The sequence below is a fragment of the Lolium rigidum genome, chromosome 7, assembly GCF_022539505.1.
Source record: "Lolium rigidum isolate FL_2022 chromosome 7, APGP_CSIRO_Lrig_0.1, whole genome shotgun sequence".
Taxonomy (NCBI): domain Eukaryota; kingdom Viridiplantae; phylum Streptophyta; class Magnoliopsida; order Poales; family Poaceae; genus Lolium; species Lolium rigidum.
In genome coordinates this window covers 119,477,371-119,502,844 of record NC_061514.1, presented here as the reverse complement: position 1 = coordinate 119,502,844, position 25,474 = coordinate 119,477,371, and the positions used below count along the sequence as shown (strand labels likewise).

Below are 25,474 nucleotides of genomic sequence, written 5' to 3'. Positions count from 1 at the left end.
GAGGACCTAAAAATGGAGGTGGAAGCAAAGGCTCCACTCAACAAGTACATCTTCAGTCAATGAGGAGACAAACCCTGAGAGTATATCATGATCCTGCTGGGTCCAATGTTGATGTGCCGGGTTAGGAGCATGGTGCATGCTACCGGCATGAGGAATAGTAATATGAGGACTCGGTCATGGAACCATGTCATCCACATGTCCCATGAGTAGGTGGTTGCGAAGAAGCGGTCCAACCTGTGCACGCCAGAACAAGTAATTCTCGCTAGTCAATTTTATGGTGATCGATGAGAAGATGGTGACAACCACGGCGGCAAACCATGAGCAGAAAAAGGTCCCTGTTGGAACCCTTGTTGAATCAGCATCGGCATGGGTGGCGATTTTAATCTAGAGCCGTACAGTGAGGCCAGTGCTGATGGAGGCAGTGTTCCATACCCTAGCATGAGTGGTGATGTTGAGGGATGCGACATCAAAAATGGTCCTGCTCCATACGTTGTTGCCGCTCCATACCCTGGCATGGGTGACGCCATGTGATATGGATACCCGGGGTAGTAACTGGGTTAGTTTTCCATGGGAGAGAGCCCCATCACGGGTCCAAGGCCAGTAGCATGTCCCAGGGAGGTGGCAACCCTAGCGGCATCTGTGTAGATCGCATGCGAGAACTGCCCTGACGTCTAATCGCTGAGAGCTGGGGCTGATGCCGGAAGATCGGCGGCGGCCATCGTCGCGCTCGTGCTCGGGATCAGTAGCGAGGCAGACGGAGGCAGGGTCACGGACCCAGTGGACGGAGGAAGGGTCACGGACCTAGAGGACATCGGGGTAGAGGCCATTGGTGGCGGCGTCGACGGCGCGGTGCAACAGCTGCAGCGACGAGGGCGGAAGAGGTGATCGGCTGCGGCCGATTAGGTCAGGAGCGATTACTCTGATACCATGAAAGCGGACCAAAAAAGAGATTGGGCCGTCCCGACGTACCTCGTCGGGTAGGGATCGTTTCATATATATAACGTATAAAAGTATTTACAAATACGACCGTATACGTATAGAAACCGGTATACGATATAATCTAACAACCTATACGTTGTTGGATAATTATGGGGGTGTGTGAATGAAGTAGAGATTTTGCTTGTTGGGTCCATGCATGCACGTAAAGAAGTGTGAGAAGAAAATCTGGCATTGCCTCAAACGCCAGCTCTAGACCTCGTAGACCTTAGCGAAAAGTAGCTGTGTAGTCTTTTGATCCACACAACGTGAGTCACTAGGATCGATCTACAGGCGCGATCGGTCATCCGATTTCAAGCTTTTTCCAAACTGGATCTTGGAGGCAAGGTCTTAGCAATGTGGTACGCCCCACCTTTCCAATACCGTGTTAGAAATAGAAACATGACTATGGTGGTTGGAATTTTGCTTAGCTAGCCAATTTGAGTGGATGCCGTGTTAGAAATAGAAACAGGCTATTTCGCGTGGTACGGACTATTGGTATGGTAATCCTTCCTATATAACGCAGTTGAGGAGAGTGCCGTTCATGGTAGCAACTAGAGTATCATTACCAGCAAGCCACTCTCTGAAGGAGCTAACCATATTGATTAGTAGTAAATATGGATGCTAGCAATGGTTGCCCCTCGGCGACGGCTCTACGAACCCGGGCACTCTCGATTCGCACGAAGCCGAGAGCGCCGGCCGCCGAATGGACGACTGAGGACTCAACGGCGGACAAGGAGCCCGTAACCCCTACTGCAAGGCTCATGGAAGATCTATACATCGTGGTAACCATAGGCCTAGGCTCGGCCTTAAACTTGCCCGTGTTGAGCGCCGGCATCGCCACCCAGCTTGCCCGATACCCGCGCTTCCAAAGCATCCAAGTGCTCCCTTCTTCTATGAACACATAACATTAATTATTAGCTAGTACTTTGCAGCTTATAACTAATGGGTGGACGTACAGGTAGCTGATGGTGGTTCAGAAGGTGGCAACCGGCGGTGGGCACGCGTGAAGGTGAATGTGGACGATCACATCATCGTGCCGGCTCTGGATCCCGTCGCCGTGGAAGCCGACGCGGACCAGGTGGTGGAGGACTATGCAGCATCGCTGGTCACGCTCCCCATGGACGCGTCCCGCCCACTCTGGGAGTTCCACTTCCTCGACTTCCCGACCTCGGAGGCGACCTCCACCGTCGTGCTCCGCGTGCACCACTCCCTTGGTGATGGCGTGTCGTTGATGACGCTCGTCTTTGCGTCCGCGCGCAGCGTCGCCGACCCAACGAGACTGCCGGCCATGCCGAAGCAGCCCGAGCGCACAGCCGCCATCTACATGCCGCGGCCGCGGTCTGCCGGCGCCATGGCGTTTCTCGGGTGGGTGTGGTCGTATTTCGTGTTGGCTTGGAACACCATGGTGGACGTTGCCTTCTTCGCCGCCACAGTTTTGTTCCTAAGAGACCCCAAGACGTCGTTCAGTTGCTCAGACGACGACACGGTCTTCAGCCCACGCAGACGCTTCGTACACCTGAGCCTTAGCTTGGACGATGTCAAGTTCATCAAGAATGCTATCAACTGCGTAAGTACTCTATGAAATATTAGTAATTTTTCCCATTGTTTAATCGGATTTGCTAGAAATCAGGCGTCTTATACTTAATAAGTTTAAGTCGAGCGCTTGGAGATTCGTATTTTGTGCTTGTAGATTCGTGCTCTGACTTTTGGGTTGTTTGTGTGTGTTTATGTTGTTGTTGGCCCGACGTGTAAGCCAACTGATTTGTTTTTTGCGGTCTTTGTGAAGTGGGCTCGTGGTGACGATTTCTATCTATAAGGCGTCTTTTTCTCTTCCATGGAACCGCTTACCGCGCATTTCAGTTTCGCGTTCGTTGCAAACGATATATTTCCAGTTGCACGTGGGTTGGAACTGAGGTTTTTTCGGTTACACGTGAGTTGCAACTGATTTTGTTTTCCAATTGCATGAGCGTTGCAACTGAGATTTTTCTAATTGCGCATATGTTGTAACTAAGAATTTCCACATACATGTGGGTTGCAATTGAGAATTTTTCCAGTTACGCCCGCGTCGCAACTAAGAATTTCCACTTACATGTGGGTTGCAACTGATTTTTTTTTTCCAATTGCGTGAGCGTTGCAACTGAGATTTTTCCAGTTACGCATATGTTGCAACTAAGAATTTCCACGTACATGTGGGTTGCAATTGAGATTTTTCCAGTTATGAATGTGTCGCAACTAAGAATTTCCACTTACATGTGGATTGCAACTGAGTTTTTTCCAGTTACACGTAAGTTGCTACTAGGATTTTTCTTATGTCTTGAATGGTTTCACAGATTATTTTTTCTAGTAAAAAATGCGAACGCACAAAACTGGACGCTAAAATTAAAGTAGTACACGGCTTAATAAGCTACTGATGTTACCGACTTAGACTTATTAAGTCTCAGACGACTGATCTCTAGACGCTCCCTTATTTAATCTAGGAGAACAGTAGATAAAACATGACTAAACGAATTGAGATGAAACTAGTAATGCAAATTAACATCAATTAGACAAACAACAAATATAACAAATTACTAAGAGATATATATTACGCAGCAACAAACCTAAACATATTGCTAAGAAAAAACTGAAACAGGATCTCATAAGCAGAAGGTAAGACCACATAGAAGAACCAGCGTTAACGTCGGCGTTGACATTGTCGCTGTTGAGAGTCATGTCACCGAATAGATTGTTTGTATCGGGAAAGAAATCATCGTTGGCAAAGTAGTCGTTAGCCTCCGTGTCAATGTTCCTGTGGAAGAAGAATTCATCAGTCACGCTAGAGCGTTACGGTCTCTCTCCCATGTAGGATTTTTTTTTTTTAGATAAAAGGCAACAGCGTGCCCGACTTTAAATTAATAAAGCCCTCAGGTTTAACAAGGTTTACAGTGCTGCGGCATACAGCTTAGCCAAAAGTAACAACAGACTAGGGGAAGCACAACGGTGATAAGACGAAACACAGGAAAAGCAGGGGCAAGCTCCAGGGAGAAGATATGCTAAGTCTTCACTGGCTTGGTTGTCCTGGTCTCACGGCGGCGTATAGCTCCCTCAGCTTGTTCTCCACCCACCGGAGGCCCTCCCTGTCGCTTGACTTTGCCTTGATGCTCCATAGCTGTATAAAGAGAGCAGTTTTGAAAATCACGTTAGCGGGATGGTTAATCACTTTCTTTTCAATAGTGAGTTTATTACGAATGTTCCACAGGGCCCAAGATTGGGCGAGAAAGAGAAACCACAAAAGCCTACGGGCCCTTCCCGCAAGGTTGGAAAGAATAGCATGGAACTGTGGGAAATTTCCAGGGTTCCGAGTCATGATCGAGGATCTCACGGATTGCACTCCGGGCGAATTTTGCAATAGAGCAAGCGAAGAAAATATGGCCCGCATCTTCCATTTGGCCACGAGAGGGCGCAGTTACCCGAGGCGGGGCCGTGGCGCGTCGCGATTTGCTTGCTGGAGGGAAGTCCGTCGAGGATGAGCTGCCAAGCGAAAATCTTAATCTTCGAGAGGACTTTGGCTGACCGGACGTCCTTGTGGAAAGCAACCGAAGCCCCTTGCGATAGTTTGGCATACAAAGATTGAACGGAGAACTTGCCCGAAGGTTCTAAATGCCAAGATACTTTGTCTTTGTCACTCGAAAGGGAGAAGGGTTCAATGAGCCTCCCCAGATCGCTCCATTGCCGCCGTCCTTCCAGATTGAGAGAGCGGCGGAAGGTGATATTGCTGTCCCCGGCATCTAGGGCCGCAGCCACCGTGAGGTTTGGGTTAGAGCAGATGTTGAAGAGGTCTGGGAACAGCTCTTTGATGGGTTGGTTACCGCACCACCGGTCGGACCAAAACAAAGTGCGACGTCCATCCCCAATGACGTGTTTCGCACCCAGCTTGAAGAAGTGTTTAATTTTGTGAAGGCTTTTCCAAAATTGCGAGCCCCCGTGTCCGGTGCCCTCGAACAGGTTATCGGCGTCGCGGTATTTGGCCCTGATAATCGTCGCCCAGATAGAAGCCTCATCTTGATACAGCTTCCAAATCCACTTGGACAGCAGAGCAATGTTCATCTTTTTTGAGTTAAGCAAGCCTAATCCTCCCGCGGATTTCGGCCGGCAAACCGAGGGCCAGTTGACCATATGGTATTTACGTTTGTTGCCCGCTCCTTCCCAGAAGAATTTGGAGCGGTGTGAGTCAAATCTAGCATGAATCCCATCATGTAGAAGGAAGAGACCCATGGCAAAAATGGGAATACTATCAAGGCACGCGTTGGACAGGATCAGGCGTCCCCGGAGGTGAGAAGTTTACCGAGCCACGGTTCAATCCTGCCGGCCAGCTTGCGGACCAAGAACAACCATTGTTCCAGACGGAGCTTCCTGTCCGAGATAGGGAGCCCAAGATAAATGAAAGGGAAGGCGCCGCATTTACAGTTAAGCTTATTTGCGACTCTTTGCTGTTCCTCCAAAGGCTGGCCCATAACAATGACTTCACTCTTATGATAGTTGATTTTCAAGCCGGACATGTCTTCGAAGCACATTAGCAAGAATTTGAGGTTGGCTATGTTGTCTTCCGTGTTTTGGATAAGAATGAGCGTATCATCCGCATACTGGAGGTGTGAGATCCCGCCAGGGATCAGGTGGGGTACCACACCCTGAAGGTGGCCTGCTGCCCCGCGGCGAGAGGATACCCGACAGAGCCTCGCCGATGAAGTTAAACAGGAGAGGAGATAACGGGTCCCCTTGGCGCACCCCTCTTTTGTTCCTGAAGTACGGGCCAATCGCACCGTTGATTGAAATGGCCGTCTGCCCGCCGGAAACGAGCTGCAGTACTCTGTGGATATATGCTTCTTCAAAGCCTTTACACCGAAGCACTTCGGCCAGGAACTCCCAGTTAACCCGGTCGTAAGCCTTCTCGAAGTCGATCTTAAGGAGAACCCCTCCTAATTTCTTAGAGCGCAACTCATGCACAATCTCAAGGAGTGCGAGAGGGCCTTCCAACAAGTTCCTTCCTTTGATGAAGGCCGTCTGATTCAAACCGATGGTTTTTGCGCAATGGGGTCTAGACGAAACGCAAACGCCTTAGACACGATTTTGAAGATCACGTTAATGAGGGCAATTGGGCGAAACTGGGCGACATTGTCCGCCCCTGGGACTTTGGGGATCAAAGTGAGGATGGCGAAGTTAAGGCGAGAGATGTCTATGCGTCCCAGCATAAAATCATTGAGAATGTGGAGAACCCCCCGTTTAACATTGGGCCAGAAACGTTTGAAAAACAGAACAGGGAAACCGTCGGGGCCCGGGGCCGTGTCAGATTTCATCTCCCGGACGATGAGATCAAGCTCCTCCTCAGAGAAAGTCAGCATCAGCTGGTTGTTGTCCTCGATCGAAACTTGGGCGTTTGGCGCCCAAGTCCTTGGGGATAGGGTACAGGATCGGCTCCCCTCCGATCCGAGCAGGGCACGGTAAAAGTCATAAATGGCAGCTTGAATCTTCCTGGGGTCATTCGTGATTTCGTTCCCAATATTAAGCGAGGAGATCGAGCACTTTCGTCTCCGTCCATTGGCCACCGCATGGAAGTAGGCCGTGTTGGCATCCCCCTGGAGGGCCCATTTGATCCTTCCTGTTTGGCGCCAATATTCTTCCTCCGCACTCACGATTTGGAGGAGTTGATCTTCAAGATAGTATCTAAGCGCCCAATCATCCTCATCCAGCCCACTGGAATCGGCTTGCACATCCAGCTGCATGATTTGGGCCATCAGGTTTTCTTTCTCCCTTTTGCTAGCCATGCCCACGTTGCGAGCCCAACCTCGAAGATGTTGGCGAAGGCTACCAGACATGAACTGCCACCGATCAATGATATCCCGGCCTCCCACTTTGGCCGAGAGATTGTTCCGGACGTTGTGGAGCATGGGCATGAAGTCCCGGCGTTCGAACCATCCCGATTCGAAGAAGAAGCGATTACTTCGCTCCGGCCGCCCTTCGCCGGAGTCAAAGATGAGTGGGGTATGATCAGATCCCAGGCTCGTTTCCGCAGAGAGAGAGCACAGAGGGAAAAATCCTTCCAGAGACGGAGAGATGAAAACACGGTCGAGGACCGAACGAACTGGGTTGAGCTGGCGGTTCGTCCAGGTAAACCGCGCCCCGGAGCGCGGAATTTCCCGAAGAGCCCAGGCCGCAATGTGCTCGTTAAAAAGATCAATGAGTCTCCAGTTCAGACGATCGTTGTTCTTGTCGCAAGCTGCCCTGATAAGGTTAAAGTCTCCGCCCATGAGGAGGGGAGTGTTGGTTCTGGCCACCTTGGCCGAAATTTCCTCAAGGAAAGCCCCGGATCGCCCATGATCCGCAGGTCCATAAATCCCAATGATCGTCACGATGCGCTTGTTCGCCCGATTGAGGATGGAGGTGCTAAGGTAGAATTGACCCATATCCACCACTCCAACCTCAAAGCTACTGTCGCGGACTCCCATGAGCATGCCCCCGGAGTGCCCATTAGCCGGGAGCCAGCACCAGAAGAACTTGTCTCCCACTTCCAGGCTGCGGAGTTCCAAGTCTGTGAAGTCTTGCTTGATTGTTTCCTGGAGAATCACTATGTCAATCTTGTGCTCACGGAGGTAATCCTTCAGGAGAGTCCGTCGCCCCCTACGACCGAACCCCCGGATATTCCAGAATAGGCATCTCATTTGGAAACCCTCCCTAGAGCCCGTGCTTGGCGGGTTAGCGGTCTTGGTCCCACAGGGTATTGTTTCTTCATCACCTTCCTTTTCTTAGCTGGTTTGTCCTTAGGATCAGCGAAGGAATTATCCTCCCCAATTTGTGCCACAGACCCTTCTTGTGGCACCTGGGGGTCCTGTTCAGTCGTGGCCGCCGCCTGGGCCTTTGCCGCCTCAATCTCTGCGTTGTGTCTTGCCGCTGCCAGATCAGCTTGAGCAAGCTCCCTAGCTTGTATCAAGGAGATAATTTTCTCGGGAGGTCCCAGAGAGGAGGAAGGGAAGATAACACAGCTATCGTGCGCCACCGAGAGCAATTTATCAATAGGAACGGATTGGAAAGCGATGAAGTTGGATGCGTCGACGTTACCCGGCTTGCGCAGGGAGAAGCGTTTTTGACAGCGGCGTGGCGGATGGCTCGGCCAGCACCGGCTCGTCCGCCACCCCCGCGCTCCTTGCGCTCTTCCTTAGTGCTTCAGCGGTGGAAATCTTGGTACGGGCGCACGGGCCACCGACGCCCCAGCGCCGGAATGGGAGATTCTTCCGGAAGAGCTTGCGGAGTTGCTCGAGACGTCCTTGATGGCAGGAGCCCGGTGCGGCGAAGTCTTTGTCACGTCCGGTCCCGGGGACGTCGGTTTCCTCCGCGAAGAGTTGAGACCCGGCGGCTTCCAGCATGAGCTTCCTAGATGGGCGGTCATTGTTGCTTTTGCTGCGTCTTTCGCTGGCCCGAATAGCGGAGGCCGTGGATTCCCCGAAGCCGGGCTGTGCCAACCTATCTCTTGTTTCTCCTCGGCCCCCAAGGCCGCGTGCCTTCCCGGCGTGAGATAGGAGTGTCCCTCCTCGGTTTCTTCGGACGGAGAGGTAGAAAGCTGTATTTGTTCCAGGTCCGAATGTCGAGGGACGAGGCAGGCGGGGAAACGAGCACTTGCTTGATTATGTTGGCCACGAGTGGGAAATATGTCACCATTCTCCGTGAGATTCGAACCATACCGAGTGAAAGCGATTGCTCGGGAGCGTGATCATCTTGGACCGAGAGTCCTTGGAGCGACGAGCGAGAGGGTGAGCAGGGGGGGGGGTACCCTTCTGTGGTCATTTGCGGAACAGATTTCCTCGCAAAGCCCTCCTTTCCCCCTGCCGGAGCGGAAGCAGGGGTGTTCTTGCCCTTGTCGGAGTGTTTCTTGCGTCTCTGGTCCCACCTGTCTTCGTCAGTCTCGTCCTGGTCTTCCTCTTTGTCATCTTCTCCGTTTCTGGCCGGTGGAGAGGGTGGGTCGTTGTTTGTTTCCGCCGCCAAGTCCTTGGAGATGGGGACGATACGGATCCGGAAGCCTTGCATATTCACAAACAGCGTGATGTGCTCTTGCAACTGAACAGGGACTTGGCATCCAAAAGCCATCTTGATGGGGCCATTGGGATGGTCAAGTGACTCCACGTCCACCGCGATGGGCCTGCCCACTTCGCGGGTGCTAAGGAGGAGGCGATCTGCGCGGCGAAGGGGGGGCGGAACTCCAATGAGGTGAACCCACACCTCTTCCAGCTTCTCCACCACCAGCGGGTCGTCCGTGGGAACAGTAACGATGGCCTTGGTCTTGCTCATGGGCAGGGTGATGCTGAAGGAGATATGCCCTAGAGGCAATAATAAAAGTAGTTATTATTTATATCTCTATGTTTATGATAAATGTTTATATATCATGCTAGAATTGTATTAACCGAAACATTAGTACATGTGTGATATGTAGACAAACAAGAAGTCCCTAGTATGCCTCTTAAACTAGCTTGTTGATTAATGGATGATTAGTTTCATAATCATGAACATTGGATGTTATTAATAACAAGGTTATATCATTATATGAATGATGTAATGGACACACCCAATTAAGCGTAGCATAAGATCTCGTCATTAAGTTATTTGCTATAAGCTTTCGATACATAGTTACCTAGTCCTTATGACCATGAGATCATATAAATCACTTATGCCGGAAAGGTACTTTGATTACACCAAACACCACTCGCGTAAATGGGTGGCTATAAAGGTGGGATTAAGTATCCGGAAAGTATGAGTTGAGGCATATGGATCAATAGTGGGATTTGTCCATCCCGATGACGGATAGATATACTCTGGGCCCTCTCGGTGGAATGTCGTCTAATGTCTTGCAAGCATATGAATGAGTTCATAAGAGACCACATACCACGGTACGAGTAAAGAGTACTTGTCGAGGAGACGAGGTTGAACAAGGTATAAAGTGATACCGAAGATCAAACCTCGGACAAGTAAAATATCGCGAGACAAAGGGAATTGGTAATGTATGTGAATGGTTCATTCGATCACTAAAGTCATCGTTGAATATGTGGGAGCCATTATGGATCTCCAGATCCCGCTATTGGTTATTGGTCGGAGTGAGTACTCAACCATGTCCGCATAGTTCTCGAACCGTAGGGTGACACACTTAAAGTTGGATGTTGAAATGGTAGTTCTTGAATATGGAATGAAGTTGGAATATTTGTTCGGAGTCCCGGATGTGATCCCGGACATCACGAGGAGTCCCGAATGGTCCGGAGAATAAGATTCATATATAGGATGTCATTTTATGTGAATAAAATGTCGCGGAAGGTTCTATGGAAGGTTCTAGAAGGTTCTAGAAAAGTCCGGAAGAAACCACCAAGGAAGGTGGAGTCCACAAGGGACTCCACCCCCATGGCCGGCCAACCCTAGTGGGGGAGGAGTCCCAAGTGGACTCCCCTTAGGGGCCGGCCACCCCCACATGGGAGGTGGGAATCCCACCTTTGGGTGGGAGTCCTAGTTGGGCTAGGATTGCCCCCTCCTATGGAAGGATTTGGTTCGGGTCTTATTCGAAGACTTGGACACCACCTCTTGGGGTTCCACCTATATAATGAGGGACAAGGGGCAAGGGGCCGGCCACCTCAAACACCACCAAGGTGGCCGCACCCCTATAGTGGCCGGCGCCCCCCTCTCCCCAAACCCTAGCCGCCCGCTCCTCCACATCCCGCACGCTTAGCGAAGCTCCGCCGGACTTCTTCACCACCACCGACACCACGCCGTCGTGCTGTCGGATTCAAGAGGAGCTACTACTTCCGCTGCCCGCTGGAACGGGAGGTGGACGTCGTCTTCATCAACAACCGAACGTGTGACCGAGTACGGAGGTGCTGCCCGTTCGTGGCGCCGGAACCGATCGTGATCAAGATCTTCTACGCGCTTTTGCAAGCGGCAAGTGAACGTCTACCGCAGCAACAAGAGCCTCATCTTGTAGGCTTTGGAATCTCTTCAAGGGTGAGACTCGATACCCCCTCGTTGCTACCGTCTTCTAGATTGCATCTTGGCTTGGATTGCGTGTTCGCGGTAGGAAAATTTTTTGTTTTCTATGCAACGTTATCCTACGAGTGGTATCAGAGCCGTGTCTATGCATAGATGGTTGCACGAGTAGAACACAATGGTTTGTGGGCGTTGATGCTCTTGTTATCTTTAGTTGAGTACTTTGCATCTTTATGGCATAGTGGGATGAAGTGGCTCGGACTAACTTTACATGACCGCGTTCATGAGACTTGTTCCTCGTTCGACATGCAACTTGTATTGCATAAGAGGCTTTGCGGGTGTCTGTCTCTCCTACTATAGTAAAGATTCAATTTACTCTTCTATTGACAACATTAGTATCAACGTTGTGGTTCATGTTCGTAGGTAGATTAGATCTATATCGAAAACCCTAAACCACGTAAAATATGCAAACCAAATTAGAGAGCGTCTAACTTGTTTTTGCAGGGTTTGGTGATGTGATATGGCCATAATGTGATGATGAATATGTATGAGATGATCATTATTGTATTGTGGCAACCGGCAGGAGCCTTATGGTTGTCTTTAAATTTCATGTTGAGTAGTATTTCAAAGTAGTTGTAATAGTTGCTACATGGAGGACAATCATGAAGACGGCGCCATTGACCTTGGTGCTTCGCCGACGATGATGGAGATCATGCCCGAAGATGATGGAGATCATGTCCGTGCTTTGGAGATGAAGATCAAAGGCGCAAAGACTAAAGGGCCATATCATATCACATATGAACTGCATGTGATGTTAATCCTTTTATGCATCTTATTTTGCTTAGATCGCGACGGTAGCATTATAAGATGATCCCTCACTAAAATCTCAAGATAATAAAGTGTTCATCCTTAGTAGCACCGTTGCCAAGACTTGTCGTTTCGAAGCATCTCGTGATGATCGGGTGTGATAGAATCAACAAGTGCATACAACGGGTGCAAGCCAGTTTTGCACATGCGGATACTAAGGTGGCCTTGACGAGCCTAGCATGTACAGACATGGTCTCGGAACACGTGATACCGAAAGGTAGAGCATGAATCATATGATTGATATGATGAACACTTTGAGTGTTCGCCATTGAAATTACACCTTGTCTCGTGATGATCGGACTATGGTGTGGTGGATTTGGTTCGTGTGATCACTAAGACAATGCGAGGGATATTGTTTTGAGTGGGAGTTCACCTAGATTTTTAATTATATTGAATTAAAATTTGAACTCAATTTGTCATAAACTTAGTCTAAACTATTGCAAATATATGTTGTAGAGATGGCGTCCCCAATCAATTTTAACCGGTTCTAGAGAAAGAAAAGCTTAAGAGCAACGGTAGCAACTTCACCGACTCGGTTCCGTCATGTGAGGATCTTCCTCTCCGGCGGAAATCTGCAATATGTGCTTGATGCACCGCTAGGTGACCCTCCTGCAGAAACCGAAACCGATGAAGTAAAAGCTGTTTACGAGACTCGGAAAACTCGGTACTCTCAAGTTCGGTGTGCCATCCCGTGCGATCCGGAATCCGATCTTCAAAAACGTTTTGAGCACCACGATCCTCATGAGTTGATGAAAGAGTTAAAGACTATTTTCGAGACTCATGCGGCCGTGGAATGCTATGAAGCATCGAAACATTTCTTCAGCTGTATGATGGAAGAAGGCAGCTCCATTAGTGAGCACATGCTCGCCATGACCGGGCATGCGAAGAAACTCAGTGACTTGGGAATAGTGATTCCTAACAGATCGGGGATTAATCGTGTCCTTCAATCACCGCCACCAAGTTACAAGAACTTTGTGATGAACTACAATATGCGAGAACATGAACAAGGAGTTACTCGAACTCTTTGGCATGCTAAAAGCTGCTGAGATTGAGATCAAGAAAGAGCACCAAGTGTTGATGGTCAACAAAACCACTAGTTTCAAGAAACAGGGGCAAGTCTAAGGGAAAATTCAAGAAGGGTGGCAAGAAAGCTGCCACGCCTCCTATGAAACCTAAGAACGGCCCTAAGCCCGATGCTTGAGTGCTATTACTGCAAGGAGAAGGGACACTGGAAGCGTAATTGCTCCAAGTATCCGGCTGATCCGAAAAGCGGCCTTGTCAAGAAGAAGAAAGAAGGTATATCCGATATACATGTTATAGATGTTTATCTCACTCGGTTCTCGTTCTAGTACCTGGGTATTTGATACTTGGTTCGGTTGCTCATATACGTAACTCGAAATAGGAACTAAAGAATAAACGAAGACTACCGAAAGATGAAGTGACAATGCGCGTTGGAAATGGATCCAAAGTCGATGTGATCGCTGTCGGCACACTTCCTCTACATCTACCTTCGGGATTAGTTTTAAGCCTCGAATAATTGTTATTTTGTACCCGCGTTGAGCATGAACATTATATCTGGATCTTGTTTAATGCAAGACGGTTATTCATTCAAGTCTGAGAATAATGGTTGTTCTATTTTTATGAATAATATCTTTTATGGTCGAGCACCACAAAAGAATGGCTTATTTCTGTTAGATCTCGATAGTAGTGATACGCATATACATAACATTGATGCTAAGCGAATTAAATTTAATGATAATTCTACTTATATGTGGCACTGTCGTCTTGGTCATATTGGAGTGAAGCGCATGAAGAAACTCCATACTGATGGATTACTTGAATCACTTGACTTTGAGTCACTTGATAGATGTGAAGCATGTCTAATGGGAAAAATGACTAAGACTCCATTTTCTCGGTATGATGGAGCGAGCTACCGACTTATTGGAAATCATACATACCGATGTGTGCGGACCAATGAGTGTAGCATCGCGCGGTGGTTATCGTTATGTTCTAACCTTCACAGATGATCTGAGTAGATATGGGTATATCTATTTCATGAAACATAAATCTGAAACTTTCGAGAAGTTTAAGGAATTTCAAAGTGAAGTAGAAAATCAACGTAACAAGAAGATAAAATTTCTACGATCTGATCGTGGAGGTGAATATCTGAGTTATGAGTTTGGCATGCATTTAAAGAAATGCGGAATACTTTCACAATTGACACCGCCGGGAACACCACAACGAAACGGTGTATCCGAACGTCGTAATCGAACTCTCTTAGATATGGTTCGTTCTATGATGTCTCTTACTGATTTGCCATTATCATTTTGGAGTTATGCATTAGAGACAGCCGCATTCACTTTAAATAGAGCACCATCAAAATCCGTAGAAACGACACCGTATGAATTATGGTTTAATTAGAAACCTAAGCTGTCGTTCCTGAAAGTTTGGGGTTGCGAAGCCTATGTAAAGAAGTTACAACCGGACAAGCTAGAACCCAAAGCGGAGAAATGCATCTTCATAGGATACCCTAAGGAAACTATAGGGTATACTTTCTATCACAAATCCGAAGGCAAAATATTTGTTGCAAAGAACGGAACCTTTCTTGAGAAAGAATTTCTCACTAAAGAAGTGACTGGAAGAAAAGTAGAACTCGATGAGATTGATGAATCTATACTCGTTGATCGAGTAGCGCGAGTACCGGAAGTTGTATCCGTACCGCCTACACCGGCAACGAGAGGAAGCTAATGATAATGATCATGAAACTTCGAACGAGGAAACTACCGAACCTCGCGGATCGACAAGGGAACGTGCCACTCCTGATTGGTATGATCCTTGTCTAAATGTCATGATTGTGGATAACAATGATGAGGACCCTGCGACGTATGAAGAAGCGATGATGAGCCCAGATTCCAACAAATGGCAAGAAGCCATGAAATCCGAAATGGGATCCATGTATGATAACAAAGTATGGACTTTGGTAGACTTACCTGATAGCCGAAAGGCTGTCGAGAATAAATGGATCTTCAAGAGAAAAACAGATGCTGATGGTAATATTACTGTCTATAAAGCTCGACTTGTCGCAAAGGTTTTCCGACAAATTCAAGGAGTTGACTACGATGAGACTTTCTCACCTGTAGCGAAGCTAAAATCTGTGAGGATTTTGTTAGCAATAGCTGCATTTTTCGATTATGAGATTTGGCAGATGGATGTCAAAACGGCGTTCCTTAATGGAGACATTGAGGAAGAGTTGTATATGGTACAACCCAAAGGTTTTGTCGATCCTAAAAATGCTCGACAAAGTATGCAAACTTCAGCGTTCAATCTATGGACTGAAGCAAGCATCAAGAAGTTGGAACCGACGCTTTGATAAGGTGATCAAAGACTTTGGGTTTATACGAGTGTCATGGAGAGGCCTGTATTTACAAGAAAGTGAGTGGGAGCTCTGTAGCGTTCCAGATATTATATGTAGATGACATATTATTAATTGGGAATGATATAGAACTATTAAGCAGTGTAAAAGGTTATTTGAATAATAGTTTTTCAATGAAAGACCTTGGTGAAGCATCGTATATATTAGGCATCAAGATTTATAGAGATAGATCAAGACGCTTAATAGGGCTATCGCGAGTACATATCCGGACAAGATTCTAAAGAAATTTAGAATGGACGAAAGTAAGAAAGGATTCTTACCTATGTTACCAGGCAAGGTCTTGAGTAAGACTCAAGGACCGGCTACGGCAGATGAAAGAGAAAGGATGAGTAATATCCCCTATGCCTCGGCGGTAGGATCTATCATGTATGCCATGCTATGTACTAGACCGGATATAGCACATCGTTGTTAGTTTGACTAGCAGATATCAAAGTGATCCAGGAATGGAACATCTGGACAGCGGTCAAGAATATCCTAAAGTACTTGAAAAGAACTAAGGATATGTTTCTTTGTTATGGAGGTGACCAAGAGCTCGTTGTAAATGGTTACACCGATGCAAGTTGGAACACCGATCCCGATGACTCTAAGTCACAATGCGGGTACGTGTTTATATTGAATGGTGCTGCAGATGAGCTGGGCAAGCTCGAAGCGGTGCACGGTGGCGAAGTCTTCAACAGAATCGAGTACATAGCAGCTTCGGAGGCTTCATCGGAAGCGGTATGGATGAAGAGGTTCATTGTAGAGCTCGGTGTGGTTCCTAGTGCATTGGACCCATTAATCATTTACTTGTGATAACATGGGTGCCATCGCCAATGCACAAGAGCCAAGGTCACACAAGAGGCTGAAGCATATCAAGCTGCGTTACCACTCGATTCGCGAGTACATCGAAGATGGAGAAGTAAAGATTTGCAAAGTACACACTGATCCGAATGTAGCAGATCCGTTGACTAAAGCTCTCCCTAGGGCAAAGCATGACCAACACCAGAATGCCATGGGTGTTAGGTATATTACAATGTAATCTAGATTATTGACTCTAGTGCAAGTGGGAGACCGAAGGAGATATGCCCTAGAGGCAATAATAAAAGTAGTTATTATTTATATCTCTATGTTTATGATAAATGTTTATATATCATGCTAGAATTGTATTAACCGAAACATTAGTACATGTGTGATATGTAGACAAACAAGAAGTCCCTAGTATGCCTCTTAAACTAGCTTGTTGATTAATGGATGATTAGTTTCATAATCATGAACATTGGATGTTATTAATAACAAGGTTATATCATTATATGAATGATGTAATGGACACACCCAATTAAGCGTAGCATAAGATCTCGTCATTAAGTTATTTGCTATAAGCTTTCGATACATAGTTACCTAGTCCTTATGACCATGAGATCATATAAATCACTTATGCCGGAAAGGTACTTTGATTACACCAAACACCACTGCGTAAATGGGTGGCTATAAAGGTGGGATTAAGTATCCGGAAAGTATGAGTTGAGGCATATGGATCAATAGTGGGATTTGTCCATCCCGATGACGGATAGATATACTCTGGGCCCTCTCGGTGGAATGTCGTCTAATGTCTTGCAAGCATATGAATGAGTTCATAAGAGACCACATACCACGGTACGAGTAAAGAGTACTTGTCGGGAGACGAGGTTGAACAAGGTATAAAGTGATACCGAAGATCAAACCTCGGACAAGTAAAATATCGCGAGACAAAGGGAATTGGTAATGTATGTGAATGGTTCATTCGATCACTAAAGTCATCGTTGAATATGTGGGAGCCATTATGGATCTCCGAGATCCCGCTATTGGTTATTGGTCGGAGTGAGTACTCAACCATGTCCGCATAGTTCTCGAACCGTAGGGTGACACACTTAAAGTTGGATGTTGAAATGGTAGTTCTTGAATATGGAATGAAGTTGGAATATTTGTTCGGAGTCCCGGATGTGATCCCGGACATCACGAGGAGTCCCGGAATGGTCCGGAGAATAAGATTCATATATAGGATGTCATTTTATGTGAATAAAATGTCGCGGAAGGTTCTATGGAAGGTTCTAGAAGGTTCTAGAAAAGTCCGGAAGAAACCACCAAGGAAGGTGGAGTCCACAAGGGACTCCACCCCCCATGGCCGGCCAACCCTAGTGGGGGAGGAGTCCCAAGTGGACTCCCCTTAGGGGCCGGCCACCCCCACATGGGAGGTGGGAATCCCACCTTTGGGTGGGAGTCCTAGTTGGGCTAGGATTGCCCCCTCCTATGGAAGGATTTGGTTCGGGTCTTATTCGAAGACTTGGACACCACCTCTTGGGGTTCCACCTATATAATGAGGGACAAGGGGGAGGGGGCCGGCCACCTCAAACACCACCAAGGTGGCCGCACCCCTATAGTGGCCGGCGCCCCCTCTCCCCAAACCCTAGCCGCCCGCTCCTCCACATCCCGCACGCTTAGCGAAGCTCCGCCGGACTTCTTCACCACCACCGACACCACGCCGTCGTGCTGTCGGATTCAAGAGGAGCTACTACTTCCGCTGCCCGCTGGAACGGGGAGGTGGACGTCGTCTTCATCAACAACCGAACGTGTGACCGAGTACGGAGGTGCTGCCCGTTCGTGGCGCCGGAACCGATCGTGATCAAGATCTTCTACGCGCTTTTGCAAGCGGCAAGTGAACGTCTACCGCAGCAACAAGAGCCTCATCTTGTAGGCTTTGGAATCTCTTCAAGGGTGAGACTCGATACCCCCTCGTTGCTACCGTCTTCTAGATTGCATCTTGGCTTGGATTGCGTGTTCGCGGTAGGAAAATTTTTTGTTTTCTATGCAACGTTATCCTACAGATGCCGCCGCCTCGGATCGCCATCCGCAGACTTTCTTTGGACGGGAAGACAACGGAATAATCGGAGCCGTTCAGCTTGCGCACCTGCCAAGTCCAGTTCTCATCAACCAAATCTTTGAGTTCATCCTCCAGCTGTTCTTCATTGAGGCCCTCTTTCTCAAGGATGATAAGGGCGGCGTTGGTTGCGGGTTGGTACATCTCCTCATCGGGAACCTCACAGCAGACGAAACCTCGGCGGTTTCCTCCGAATCCCGCCCAGTAGGGATCCGGGCTCTTGGAAAAGGAGGCGCACATAGGCTGTTGGATGACCGTGTTTCTTGCACTTCACACGAAAGCTTCCGCGGTACATTCTGCTCGGACATGTCCTTGATTTCCGCGGTTGTAGCAAGTAATGTGGGTTGCGTCCCGGCCGGCGCCGTTGGACCCTCCGGCAGCCGGACCGGGAGCCGCCTGGGCGGTGCCGGCCCCCGAGGAAGTCTAGGCGCGCGATGCTTGTCTCTTCTGTCCTCCCCGAGCATGGTCGCGCCCTCGCGGTCCAGCTGGGGGAGGAGGAGGTGGCGGGGGAGGATATTGCGTGTGCTCAGATCTGCGGGGTTGGTTGTAACCAGAGCGCTCCCTGTCTCTGGTAAGGTCGCGATGGGCTTGCTGTCGACGATGTTCTTCTTCTTCGCGTTCCAGACGCTGGCGGAGATCGCGGTCCCTGGATCTCTCGCGGTTGTCGTCGATGGCCTCGAACGGGCGCTTGCCCCTGTAGCTGCGCTCCCGCTCCATGGGGCTCAAGGACCAGACAAGCTCGCCGGAGGAGGGGTCAGTGGAGTGGTGGAGGGATTTGGCGTGGCGGCGATTTCTGCGGATGTCTCGACCGGGAGCAGGAAAGCCAAGATCTGGATCTAGGGTTCCAGCTCGGAGCCACAGCCACTTAAGTACCGGCGGCGGAGGGGTAGAATTGTCCCAGTTACATACTTTATCCACGGAGGCGATCTCAGCCGTCGATCCCAGCCCTAATGACACGTGTGAGCCATCCACAAACGACGCAGGCGAGTTGGGCTGTGCACCTGGCACCGAGGCCAGAGGCCCACCCGCCCCTTGGCCCAACAGGCCTGGCCGGCCCACAGAGAAGCGGTCTGCCAGGACGGGCCCGCCCGCGTCCATGGGGAGCAGTAACCCTAGATCCCCGCCGCCGGGCGGCGCCGCCGTCGCCGGCGCGGACAGGCAAACCTCCAAGGGCACAGACACCGTCCCGATGCGGATCTCCCGAGGCGGAGGCGGTAGGGAAGGAGATCTCCCCCGCTCACCATGAGAGGGGAGAGGAGATGTGCCTCACGCAGCGTCTTGGGCGACGCTCGGGCGACTTGGGGGGCGACACGGGCTCCCCCCTCTCCCCGCGCCTCCGGTGGGCGGACGGCCGCCGCCGGGGTCGGCGCTCCGACGAGCTGCACCTCGCCAGGTCCTCCACGTTGGCCGGCAACAGGTACGCCGCCCTCCTGGCCAACTCCGATGGGGATCTCTCCGAAGACGACGACGACGCAGTTTTTCTCCCCCGTCCTTCTCCGATCTCGCTCGGCTGCTTCTTCACGGGACCTGGGCTGAGGGAGCCCTCGTCGCCGGCGCGTTGCGCTCCTGTTCCTCCGGATTCCGTGGCGACCCCGACGGGCGGGTGTCCTCCGCCGCCGATCTTTGTTTCGGCCAGCATGGACTTCCCTCCTCTCCCATGTAGGATCACAATAGAAGGGATTTTAAAAGCCAGTTGACCCGTCTAGCGATGCATGGCAATAGACGAAATAGAGAAGTTTTAAGCGGCAAAGTAAATACGTAACACGCTCTGAAACCTAGCGATAGCCGCATATATAGACATTCGATGGCTCATTAAATTTTGATCCGGTCGATCATCTGGTCATTTGTTTCAATCTGATGGTTTTGTTTCTATTAGTTCAGACTAATTAAACCATAAATTTGTAATATAAGTAAATAATTTTCGCGTGCAATAATAAGTTCTTTTAAACTAAAATTTCCTATTTATTTGTATGCTTCCGTAGACTGTCAATGACGTCCTAGTTGGTGCAACTTCTGCTGCCCTGTCACGGTATTACTTTCGCAAGCCGGGTGAGTGTGGTGGTGGCATGATTTCACATTCTTTCATATCGGAAGGATTTTAAACATGCGTTTATTCTACCTTCAATTAATGACAGGTAACACAATCACGGAGAAAATCTGTCTGCGCTCTGTCCTTCCAGTCAATTTAAGGGCAACCACTAGCTTACAAGTAAGGTTTCCTTCATGGATGTATGTAAGAAACTTGAAATGCATTCCGCTATTAAGTTTCATTTACATTTTGCTTCAAATAATTATTCTCTCATTATATGAAAGGGATGACATTTTCGGTATTCTCAGTCTCAAACGTGCAAGTTTGGCGACTATATTTCATATGATTATGTTAATTAGTAAAACAATATACATTGTGCTATTACAAATATATGATGCATGACAAGGTAATGAGATATATTGTGCTCACCTGACCAACATAAATTATTTTAGTGTATATTACAAGTACATATTGGAGTTGCTTGTTTGGATAGAAGCTAAGATACTGATTCAAAGCAAGTTACATGAAAAATTACAAGTAAGCCTATAGTTTGCACTATATGTACGAAATATCTTCATATTTGTACGGAAAAAAGAAGTATGCAGAAGAATTGTACATACCTAGAAATTGGTATGTATATTCTAGCATAGCTATATATACTTCATAATGCCGTACATACTATCTAGATATATTGTGTGGTTGTAACTACGCTCAGGAGTAGTATGAGATGTCCTTTATAGGAGTAGTATATATCACTCTAATTTATTCTTATGTTTTCTTGCAAATATGAACAGAAATATGTTAACTTGATAGAATCTGGTAAGAGTGGCGATGTGGGATGGGGAAATCAACTAGGCTACATCATCCTTCCGTTTCATGTAGAGACGCACGATGATCCACTTGTATATGTTCGCAAGGCAAAGAAGACTTTGGATAGGAAAAAGAGGTCACTTGAAATGGTCTTCACGTGTAAGATCAGTGAGCTTTTTCTCAAATTGTTTGGTATGAAGGTATATGTCTGCTGCCTATTTGTAATTATGTTCTTTCTGGGAGACTAAATTATAGAAGAAACAAATCAGCTTGAAAAACAATGTCTTATTTTATAAAAAATTATTCCACTTTGTAACTGTTCAACTTGACAATCCAAGCAGGCAGGCGCTTTTATCTTCGGCCATATGTTCGCAAATACATCTATGGTGTTCTCAAATGTGATTGGACCGGCTGAACCAATAGAGTTATGTGGGCATCCAATTACCTTCATTGCCCCAGGTGCTTATGGAGTTCCGCAAGTAAGTAAACCACATTCTTAAGTCAAAACATTTGATCAGAAGCTACATTTCTACTTTTGTTAATCCAAATATGTGAAAATGTGACTACATGGTTACTTGAAGAAACAGTGTACTGTATCATGTCCGACAAAGGTACGACTATGTTAGTGGTAGAGGTATACTCCAACACCTCCCACCAACATGGTTTTTTCTAGAATAATGAGAACATGTAGCAGCGATGGTGAGAGACAACAACAGTAGACGTAGCAGTGATGTCCGCGCCTGCGCGGTATGTGGCTAGGCAATTAATAGCCGGCATTCCCGGATCCCTCTGCAACCGAGAGCTCATAGAGAATGTCCTCCTGGTTGTGGAGTGTTCCAAACCTAGCTGCTCCTTGTGACGCGCTACAAGATCAGTGGCGGAGTTATCACAACAATTATGGGCGGGCCATGCAGCACAAAAGTTCTTATTTTTCTAGAAATGAGAGCCTTTATGGGCCGGCCCAGCAAAAATAACCAAGGATGAACAAAATCTTGGGCAGGCCATGGCCCAGATCGGCTTCAACGTAGCTCCGCCCCTGCAAGATCCTCATCTGATAGAGTTTCCTCCAAGGTGTGTAAGGCTACAAGTACCCAAGGTCTCCTGAATGAGGAATTGGTCATTGCCATCGGGGCAGTGTACTGGCGGCCGGGCCTTAGAGCTGCATCCTTCAAACCGTATCTGGATTGCATGTTTGGAGAACGCGGCTGCTAGTTGCCATTTTTGGGGCGTATCTATTTCTCAAATGCGTTTTCCAAAAAAATTAATTTTTTTAAAACGTATCATACAAATAAATATGTTTGATAAAATTGTTTCAAATTAAATGTTAACAAACAACAAATTAAACAAATAGAAGTTGGTCTAGATCAAGGCGTCAACGCAGCTAATGCCTCTTCTTTGAGCATCCATAGATGCACTACGAGATCATATTGCAGCTGAGCGTGTACAGTCGTAGGGACCAACATGTCTAACTCGAGTCTAGCTGTCATTCTCGATGATCATATTGTGCATTATCACACAAGTTTGCATCACCTTCCGCAGTTGGTCGTGAGATCAGGAAAGAGCAGGATACCGAACAATAGCAAATTAAACTTCAAACACACCAAATGCCTGCTCGACATCCTTCCGGAGTTCCGGGAGCTCTCCTGGTGTTCAGCAAAGTGGCAATTCTTCTAACCCGTTGGCGCAGAGATTGTCTTGACAAATGCCGTCCATATTGGATAGATACCATCGGCTAGTTGTAGCCTTTGGTATATTGGTTGCCATGGATCTCATAGTTTCATGGTGGAGCATGACCTTCCACTAGTTTCGAAAACATCGAAGAGCGCTGCAGCACATTGATGTCATTGTGTGATCCCGCCATGCAAAAAAAAATGCCAAATTCAGAGGTCATATTTGCCACAATTTCAAGCACCACACTACAATATCCTTTGTACAAACCTTGCTAAGCAAACGGGTAGTTCTTCCATGACCAATGCATACAATCGATGCTTCCAAGAATTTCAGGGAATCCTCTCGCTGTATTTTGTGCCATGATTCTAGCAGTCTCTACTTTAGTTGGCCATGTCAAATAGTACGGGCCAAACTTCCCCACCAAGGCTTGGCACAATTTGTACATGCACTCAATGGCAGTGGACTCACTCATGTGAAGGTAGTCATCCTGTACATCGGCAGTGCTCCATATGCAAGCATCCTCATGGAGGCGGTGCAATTCTGGATCGATGAGAAGCCAGTCGTAGCAAAGGCGTCGTGCTTCAGCCTGAAGTACGGGTTGAACTTCCTCACGCCATGAAATATTTCCATGAAGAAGTCCTTATCATCCTATAGCGCTGCCAAAAATAGTCGGCATGTGTTGCAGTATCAGAGAAGTAGTCGTTGTACAAAATAGTATGACCCTCCAACCTCTGTCGGGGCTTCGATTTTTTTCTTCCCGGTCTTGAACCTCCACAGCGCGCCTCTTCTTCTTCTCGGCTTCATCAAGAACTTTTTGAAGGCAAGTGATGATCGCCAAGTTCTCGCGAACATCGTTGTTGCAGGTTGCGTCATCATCAAACATTTCTTGGATCATCTTCTTGTTGCTATCCAAGTCTATGAGGCAAAACAAATAGTTAGAAATCCGCGGAGCAATGGGACAACAAACATCGACTAGCGGCGCCTACCAGACAAACGATCGAACACCTTCTATGCTTAGAGGAGGGGGAGTGGCCGCCGCATTCCGGCCAGAGTAGGTGAACCACAGGCGCCGAAAAGGGAGGCCAGGGAGTCAGGTGTCGCGGCGGAGTCCAGCGCAGTCAAAGTATTGTGTCGATGGTGTCCGATGATTTGAGCAGCGATGGAGGAGTGGGAGGCGAAGGAGTGGGAGGCGAAAGAAAGGCACGAAGCAACGGTATCGGTCATGGTCGCTGGAAGGTAGGAAACCACACGGGTTTTCGTTCTGTCTGACATCCCCGCAACGTCCATGTGTAACGGGTTGGTCTCAACCGCCGGACACCGTATTGAACCGTGCCGGATAAAAAAAGCTTTGAAACGCGTCGCTGGAGGAGATCAAACGTCCGTCGTACCCCAAATCTCTTTGGATAACAGTTTAAGGGATGCAACTGGAGATTCTCTTAGATTTAGTATGTCCACTCATATTGGTCTGCGAGTATTGTTTATGCATCGGGGGCTCGAGGCGGGCGTCTTGGCTGATGGAAACAACGGATCATGTTGTCGACAGTTGATAAGCTCATACAGGCGTGGTTATTAGTTGTGTGGCGATGGAGGGTGCATGTCTACCGGGAGAATTTGGCTAGATGGCCGAGTCTTCAGACTGGCGATATATAGTGTGATACATGTAACGGAGGTTGGACGAGGCTTGACTCTTTAGGGTGAAAAATCTATATTCTAATCTTTATTAAATTTATTCGGCGACAACAATATGTTTGTGTCATTTACTTCTTGAAGGCGTGGCTTCTGAACAACCAGAATGACCTTGTGTTGCTTAGGATGGTTGTTTATTTGTCATTGCGCGCCTTTGTTTGTTTCATCATTCTTTTTAGCTTCTTGTATTTTGTTTTTAGGTTTATTTGTTGTGGTCATCCTCGATTTTGGGACTTCCTCTTGATATTGATATGTTAAAGAAAATCTGGGTGTAATTAAAATATATTGCCCTTTTTGAAAAATAAATAACTGAAATAGTTATGCAACCATATTTTGTATTTAATTACCTTATTTCTGTTTGCAGTCTTTGGTTGTGCACTACACGAGTTACTGTGACACAATCAAGGTAACTCTATCGATCGATGATGAAATATTTCCAGATTATAGTCAACTTTTGGATGACTTCGCCGAGTCCTTCAGACACATTAAAGATGCGGCTTCGGGGCTTTAAGTTCCATTGTGACAGAGTAATTGAGAAACTATTAGATTGTTGCACTTAATAAAACTTGTGTAATAGTACAAGTATATACTCTGATATATTCGATTTATGTATCACTCGTCACAACATCGTAACTAAAACAATAAAGTCTACCATACTATGGATGGAATCAAATCCATCTAGCATGTTGTTATTGTTGGATGGTGATTTATCAAGAGTGATAATGTGCCGTAAACTTTTATTCTACCATGAATCGGTGATCTCTATTTCACATTCTTGCATGCTAAATTCAGGCATGGAGATGAAGCCGACCCATGCTACATAACATAGTTCATCTCCACCAAGTCCCCATGTGCAGCTACATTATTCGTACGAGCCCTCTTTCATCCCATTTCTAGTGACACCGGCTAATGCTGATGCATATCATATTTTTGAAAGTGCATATTCCATGTGAAATGCTAGAGAAATGATAAAACCATATAAATGGGAGTACAAAAAATATGAGAGTGAAAAGTACATGTATATGTGCTGGTAAGTACAACTATTCTGTTTCGGAAGTGCAAATGTCTCCCGTGAAGTACAAGAAGAATAATAAAATCATTCACAAAAATGCATGAA

General features: G+C 47.5%; 1 protein-coding gene across 1 annotated transcript; it reads left to right on the top strand.

Moving 5' to 3' along the window:
• The first annotated feature begins 1,631 nt into the window (after positions 1-1,631).
• LOC124677002 (wax ester synthase/diacylglycerol acyltransferase 5-like) lies at positions 1,632-24,953 on the top strand. Its single transcript, XM_047213012.1, has 7 exons — positions 1,632-1,856; positions 1,937-2,545; positions 20,144-20,210; positions 20,297-20,370; positions 20,985-21,200; positions 21,342-21,479; positions 24,722-24,953. Exons 1-7 carry the CDS (start codon positions 1,740-1,742, stop codon positions 24,866-24,868), a joined length of 1,368 nt encoding a protein of 455 aa, XP_047068968.1. The 5' UTR covers positions 1,632-1,739; the 3' UTR covers positions 24,869-24,953.
• The last annotated feature ends 521 nt before the right edge of the window (positions 24,954-25,474 follow it).